General features: G+C 36.7%; 2 protein-coding genes across 4 annotated transcripts in view; one reads left to right on the top strand and one right to left on the bottom strand.

Annotated features, from left to right (window-relative positions):
* The first annotated feature begins 369 nt into the window (after positions 1-369).
* Positions 370-1,335, top strand: LOC136823408 (uncharacterized). Its single transcript, XM_067079594.1, has one exon. The coding sequence runs from the start codon at positions 382-384 to the stop codon at positions 1,333-1,335; it is 954 nt and encodes a 317-aa protein (XP_066935695.1). The 5' UTR covers positions 370-381.
* A 4,760-nt stretch (positions 1,336-6,095) lies between these two features.
* Positions 6,096-7,536, bottom strand: part of LOC136823416 (F-box only protein 7-like) — a 36,355-nt gene continuing 34,914 nt past the window's right edge. The window contains exons 13-14 of one of the 3 annotated variants that reach the window (XM_067079602.1): positions 7,007-7,034; positions 6,096-6,768 (exon numbers count right to left, since the gene is read on the bottom strand). The gene's annotated coding sequence lies outside the window, so the exon portion shown is untranslated. Of the gene's footprint in view, positions 7,035-7,536 lie in introns of all 3 variants that reach the window. The other 2 variants (XM_067079601.1, XM_067079603.1) reach the window with 2 other exon arrangements.

Below are 7,536 nucleotides of genomic sequence, written 5' to 3'. Positions count from 1 at the left end.
AGGGCTGGATTTAAAAAGACATTAAAGATCATCCAGAAAGAAACATTCAATGATGACTCATCCAAAGAACTCCTTGGAAAACTCTCCAAACTAGACCCTTACATCGACACAAATGACGGGCTGATGAGAGTTGGCGGCAGACTGAAACGAGGAATGCTTCCATATGCTGCCAAGCATCAAATCATTTTGCCAAAGGATCATCATGCTGTACGCTTGCTTGTAAGATATTACCACGAGCAGCAAATCATCATGTTGGCACAGAACACCTCATATCACTCCTGAGACAACAGTACTGGATCATCGCTGTCCGAAGCATCGTCAAAAGAGTTATTCGAAGTTGTGTCAAGTGCCAGAAGAGAACCTAAACCAGGCCAAGTCAAGATGGCAGACCTACCCGTCGACAGAATAACTGTGGGAGCCCCAACGTTCTTCCACACCGGAGTAGATTTCTTTGGACCAATTCAAGTGAGGGTCCTGAGAAGCAAAGTCAAACGATGGGGATGTCTGTTTACATGCCTTGTCACTAGAGCTGTGCATATTGAAGTTTCACCATCATTAGAAGCTGACGATTTCATTAATGTTCTGGACCGATTTATCAACAGAAGAGGAAATCCAGAGATGATCCGTTCTGATTGTGGTACTAATTTTAAGGGCGCTTCAAACGAGTTAAAGAAAGAAATCGAACGAATGGATCAACTCAAGATTGCCAAGTCGTTGCAGAGAAAGGAGATCAAGTGGCATTTCAATCCACCAGAAGCACCTCATATGGGAGGTGTTTGGGAACGTCTGATTCAAAGTGTCAAGATAACGCTGAGTGTCATCCTCAACGATTCAGCAATATTAAACGATTTCACTCTTCAAACTGTAATGACAGAAGTTGAAGCTGTACTCAACAGTCGACCACTAACTTATGTTAGCAATGACCCAAACGATCTTGAACCATTGACTCCCAATCACTTCCTTTTGGGAAGACCTTCTTCAAAACCCATCACAAGCGTGGATTACGAAATTCGGTCAGCTCCTCGAAAGAAGTGGAAGCAGGTACAATCAATAACGAACCAATTTTGGGATAGATGGTCCAAAGAGTATCTTGCGACATTGACCACTAGGTCGAAATGGCGAAAGACAAGTTCTCCTGCACTGAAGGAAGGTGACTTGGTGATGATGCTTGAGAAGAATCTTGTCCGAAGTCAATGGACCCTTGGACGAATCAAAGAAGTATTCAAAAGTTCAGATGGAGAAGTACGAAAGGTTGAAGTCACCACAAAGGACGGTACATACACTCGACCAACTACAAAGATTTCAAGATTGGAGCTGGAATCAACCAGCTGCTAAAGTCAACTAACCAATGTTTGCGTTCATACTGTTTAAATTTGTGTGCTTCCTGGGCATGAAGAAAGAAGATCAACTGCATCGGAATTCCTCTGCTCACCATAAAAGAAGATAATCTACATCAACTCAATCAATTGTTCATCAACGTGTATCAATTTGCCAATCCTGTTTCAACTTGTGTGCTTCTTGGGCACGAAGAAAACGTCTTGTGTGCTTCCTGGGCACGAAGAAAACAGCTTGTGTGCTTCCTGGGCACGAAGAAAATGCCTTGTGTGCTTCCTGGGCACGAAGAAAACGCCTTGTGTGCTTCCTGGGCACGAAGAAAACACCTTGTGTGCTTCCTGGGCACGAAGAAAACGCCTTGTGTGCCACTGAGGCATGAAGAAAACACTTTGCGTACCTCTGGGGTGCGAAGAAAACACCTTGTGTGCTTCCTGGGCACGAAGAAAGAAGATCAACTCATCAACTCTACACTCTCCAACTGTCAACTCTACGACAAAATAAAGGAATGACCTAACCAACGTATTGGTCATTAAATTAGAACTTACTTCCACGGAACATTACATTGAACTCACGTAATGAAATGTATTGATTACACCTGAAAACGTTACTGATTAGAACTACGTTACACGAACACTACATGAAAACATAACTGTCATAATATGTTATACTATTGAATGTGAAGTACATATATTGAAGAACTGTGCGTTGCGCTGTGAAGCAAAATTGCATTCTGTTGAGATGCATTATCTCAAGGAGGGGAGTGTAAACAATTACTTAATCACCAGCATCATTTGGAGGATAGTTATCTTTATTATACGTCCCTCGAGGCTTTTGTAATTTTCTATGCCGTCACATTTTATTGTCCTTCGGGAATCAAACTTTGATTTATAAACAGCATATTGAAACGTAGCTAATTTGATACTCGTCACTGTTATTTATGAAGACTTATGAGAGGAACATAGTGTTTTGATGTGGAAAATTTGACTTATGTTTAGAAGATAGTTTTATAAGCCGAAGGCTTTTTTACAGACTCAAATTCATGTTTGAACACAAATCCTTTACAAAAGGTTTTCATGCAGCAAAAATTTTTGTTAAATGTCTTTTCCTCTAGATTTGAGAGAAATTTCAAATTTGATCGCCGTTTTGGGGGCCACATACTGTAGAAAAGAAATATTAATTCATTATTTATTCGATGTGCTCAATAATCACAACTTTATTTGGGTATTATTAAGTCTTTTTTAATGCATTTTGCTCGCAGAATAGAATTTGGTTACCAATGAAAATATCAATTCCAAATTAAAAATCTGCGCAGAGAAGTATTACATTTCTGCGCAGCTCAAGTATTACAAATTTGCGCAAATTTTATTACAAATCTGCGCACAACACCTGTCAATCAAAATTTGATTTTGTTAGCGTTAATTTTTGGAATGACAATCCATCTTTGAAGTTTCAATTTCGGATATAAGAATTTCTCTTTGAGAAGGAGCATAAAATTGTGCTTGCTCTCAGACCATATTAGAAAGATTATTTTTCAATTTTATATGACACTTTACATACATACTCCTGGAAAATAACTGATATATGAAGGTACCGGGCTTTAAGCCATCGTATGCAAAAAGAAGTGAATATCGGAAAAAATATTGTTGCCTTTGTTTTCGAAAACCCGCGAAGCTTCTGATTGGTCAATAGCTGAAATTCTATTGTAATGTCACGCGACTTAGACGTAGGATTTTATACATAACCACAGTACACTTTTCAGCAAAAGCTTTACGTCTAGCCCTTCGGGCTTTATAAATCTATGACCTTACCATGCATTGTGTTCATTTGCCGAGGGGTCTGGAAACGAGTAATTTCGATTGACATCCAACTTGGATACATCAGCATCAAGAGGATAATCATCCACAAAATTATAATTGTCTACTGCACCTGCAATCAGACAATAAAAACACACCTTTGTCACCTTTACTATGGTCAGTGGAGCTAAACGCCGAAAAGAAAGTATATTGAACCCGCCTCGCTACCCTGTCATTTTTCCCCACAGCAGGGATAAGAATCTCTATCAAAATTCAAATGGGGATATAAATCTTTCGATTTTTCATTCCGACAGGGCTCCAAATTTACCAAGCATTCATATCTAACAGAGTCTATTTTTTTGAACTCCAGCGGCACGTCCCCGTGGGTCGTCAAGGTCAGTGACCCCCCAGGTAGACCCCGTACACTGTGATTGGGTGTGAAATCCATGGCAGTGATATTAACGGTGAGACGAAAGTTCAGTATATCGGGATTGAGTAAGATTATTAAAAACCGAAATCAATCAATATTGATACATCAGTATAAAACGAAATATCGACAAACCTTTGATGACATCTTGGTAAACCAATAACTCTTCTTCAGAACATCCCAAGCACAATTTGTTATTTGAGCTCTGAAGTTGTTTAAGATCTGGCAATGTTACTTTAGACATTTTTATACAGATATCTTTCGCAAAATTTATTTACAGTACCGTGCACTTTATAATGATCTGTCCTCAGCTGCCTTCTAAGCGGATGTTGAAAGTATGTAGAGGCAAGCAAGAATAACAACAAAAACATCCAGTTTAAAAGCCAATTTGAAATTTGATACCATTGTAGTCGATGTGATTGTTATGTGATTATTGTGTCCTCATAAACAACGATAATCGTCGTTAATTTGTGGTGGAAAAAGTGGAAAAAAAACTATTTTTATGAAAATTATAGCAAGAATAATATTGTGTCCACGTCAAAAATACAGCGACTCACGACTTACTAGGAAATAAGACTGTAAATGTGGCATTAAGGGAATACCAAACTTCTCCAAATAGCTTCCCTATCTTTCTTGTCCGAGCTTTAAATTGCTAAAAACGAAGAATTATATAACCAAAATTATTAATATATTTTGACTGAGATGAGATTGTACATCACATCACATTTTCTTTGAGCTGGAATTATTTATCAGAAAATACCATGAGTTTTCCTAAGTGATAATGCTGTATGTTGTCAAGATAGGACAAGACATAGACCAAAAATAGGTCCTACCTTAAAAGAAGGAATTTTTGCGAACGGTCCAATTCGCCAATATTCGTACTGTTTGGCGGAATTCTGGGGGATTCAAAAATTTTTCATTTGGCAAATGGCCCACTTATTTTGTAAATTATTTCAGCTAAAAAAGGGCGGAAGAAGAATATTTGTAGGAAAAATTTTTGCTAAATCGAAAGAAAATTAAATTGGCGGGGAGTGAACTGAGGTAATTATCATTATTCGCTAAAATTTATTCTGTTCAAAACTTCTTTCCTGAAGGTGAATTCAGTCAAGATCACTGCACAAGAATGCTGTAGGCAAGCAAGAAAACGGAAATAAGCAAAAGTGCAAAAGCCACTTGTAAAATAACTTGTCATCTCTAACCACAAAATGAACTTTAATAGATTTCAGAATGCTCGAACAAAATTGTGGCCTCATCATCGGGATAATAACGATTTAAGTGGGAAAAATTTATTTTAGTGCGAAACAGATATAAGCAATTAATTCAAAGTAATTACAGTAGAACCTCCAATTAGCGGACACTAATCCGATTCCCCGATGGTGTCCGCTAATTAGAGGTTCCACTGTATAACATAGCAAAGAATAGCAAAGCAAAAGAATAGTTCACTTCTATGGTTTTTCTAGTTTCGAAGCTCCGACGGAAGAGAGCTAACGAAGTTAAGGGGTTGTTAAGAATGGAAGTTTTAAACAGAACAGAGCTTTAAGCTCTTCTAAGCACCTCAAATTTAGATTTCAAGTTAAATTAAGATGGTGGAATCAATGGTCATCAATAAAATTAATCGTTTTTTAATTTTAAGATTTTATGAGAAGAAAATTTTAATTAATAATTTATTTTACAAGTTTGCTCAATTACAAAATTTTACAGGAAGAAAAAAATATTTTATCACAAACGGTACGAACACTCTAGCTGGGTTACAAAGGATTACCTTTCTGAGAAAAATCACCATGTAAAGCATATGCAGTAATAGAATCATGAGATAAAAAGTATCAAGTCAGATTCAACCTTTTTGTAAACTTATTTATAGTGGGGTCGTTTAGCATAATTTACAGGAAAAAAATAATATACAGCTGAAACTTTCTCCAGACCTTCTCTATAGGATGCTTATGCCTCAGGAAAAAAATCCCCTAGAATCCCACTGGTGGAACATTCCCTTTTTGGGCAATTTCTTTTTTCCCCAGGCAAAACCCTAAGGGCGAAATGTTTTGAAAATTTCAAACTCATTTTCAGACAATATCAGGTATACCATTCGAAAGCTCTAAAAAAACTATACAGAAGACTTTTAAACGGGTATGGCCGATTTCATTACCTAACTCGAGATATTTCATGCGCAAGTTCCACTTTTCGCCACATTTTGGTCTAAAATTGACCAAAAATTGCATCTTCTGCGTGAATTATCTCGAGTTAGGTAATGAAATCGGTTATACCCGTCTAAAAGTCTTCTATATAGTTTTTTGAGAGCTTTCGAATGGTATACATGATGTTGTCTCAAAAAGAGTTTGAAATTTTCAAAAATTTTTGACCTTAGGGTTTTGCCTGGGGAAAACAGAAATTACCCAAAAAAGGGATGTTCCACCAGTGGGATTTTAGGGGATTTTTTCCTGAGGCATAAGCATTCTATAGAGAAGGTCTGGAGAAAGTTTCAGCTATATATTATTTTTTTCCTACAAACAGCCTGTACTTTTGTAACACGACCACACTACCAGACTCAAAATTTTCTAAGAGGGACCACACTTGAAAAAATGTACAAATTTACGAAATAATTTCATATTAATAACTGTCTTTTGCAGGAAGCTTAGTCTTTTACTCTTCTTTAAAGTTTTGTTTATCGCCTTTAGAGCAAGCAGTGGGTTATCGCATATCAATATTTGGATATAAGAATTTCCTGATCCATTGTCTCTGTGAGTGACTTTATACAAAACGATTGTTCTTTATTGTGGATGGATCCATAAAATGAATCAACCTCAAACAATTCTCATTTAAAAGCGACAACTTTTCTAATCCCAATCACTTTCTTGTTATTACCAAAGCTTGAAGCGTTCATTGAAGAAAAACAAGATTTAACAGTCTTCGTATTTCCAAATCCACCGACATTTCGTTTACCGTTCATCGAAGACATTCCAACATTATTGGAAGACAGAGATGTGCTTTTTACAGCATTGTTGGTAGATGTTGAGCTTTGCGTTGATTGGTTCATTTCACTGGTGTAGTATTGATGTGACGGTGGTGAAGCTCTTTGTTCATATGCTGCAATGTTGGTTTCCTTTGGAATGTTGTTAAAAGACGCACCAATTTCTGCGTACTTTTTAAATCCTCACTGATGATCCAATCCAGAGATGAGGACAATTTTGTGATTGTAGATTTCTTTGGAAGTGTGAACTGCAAGAATCGTTGCCAAAGCAAAATGAATAATTTTATCCTTCTTAAAAAATTCGTCGCTGCCTTTCTTGAAAATCTTTAAAGTACGTATGTTGATCGACCAACTGGTTTTATCGCATTTAAATATTCCTTCAAACAACAACTAGTTTGATTCTTTGTTGTTTAAATACAAATCGTGTCATTTTGATCAAAGTCCTGAAATGTTGAAATTGGAAACCCAGAATGTTGTCATTCTAACGTATAAAGTTCATCTTGGTTCCATTGACCTGAATAATATAAAAACTATGTTAGTTATAGGTTTGTATCTTAAGGGACTTGAAGCTGTCTAAATGTGTAAGAGATTGCAGTCTGGAAAGAAAGCCTACGCAATACTTTGGAAGACAAACGATGAATCTAGAATTTTAAATCTGCTCTTTCGAAAGTTATTACATTATTAATAACTTCAAGGTGTCATTTGTCTGAATTTGATTCGATGAAAGTTGATCTCTTCAAATCATTTGTCAAATAAAATTTCATACCAGATATATGTCTTAGTTGTATAAAAAGATTAGGAAACACTAAGTAACCTCCCAAAGGTTATTAAACAAAATAGGTACCTATTATGCCAGGGCAGAAACGAATGCCTTGAAAATCTCTCTAAGGGTTAGAAAAACCAACCCACTCTCTGAAATCGAAAATTTTCTTTTGAAAAACCGTCAAAATTTTGGGAAAACCTCAATTGGTAATTTTTTCAATTTATGGCTTTGGACATACCTGTCACCCCCGCGA

Source organism: Clytia hemisphaerica, unplaced genomic scaffold, assembly GCF_902728285.1.
Source record: "Clytia hemisphaerica strain Z4C2 unplaced genomic scaffold, Clytia hemisphaerica genome assembly, whole genome shotgun sequence".
Classification (NCBI taxonomy): Eukaryota; Metazoa; Cnidaria; class Hydrozoa; order Leptothecata; family Clytiidae; genus Clytia; species Clytia hemisphaerica.
This window is presented reverse-complemented; position numbering and strand designations above follow the sequence as displayed.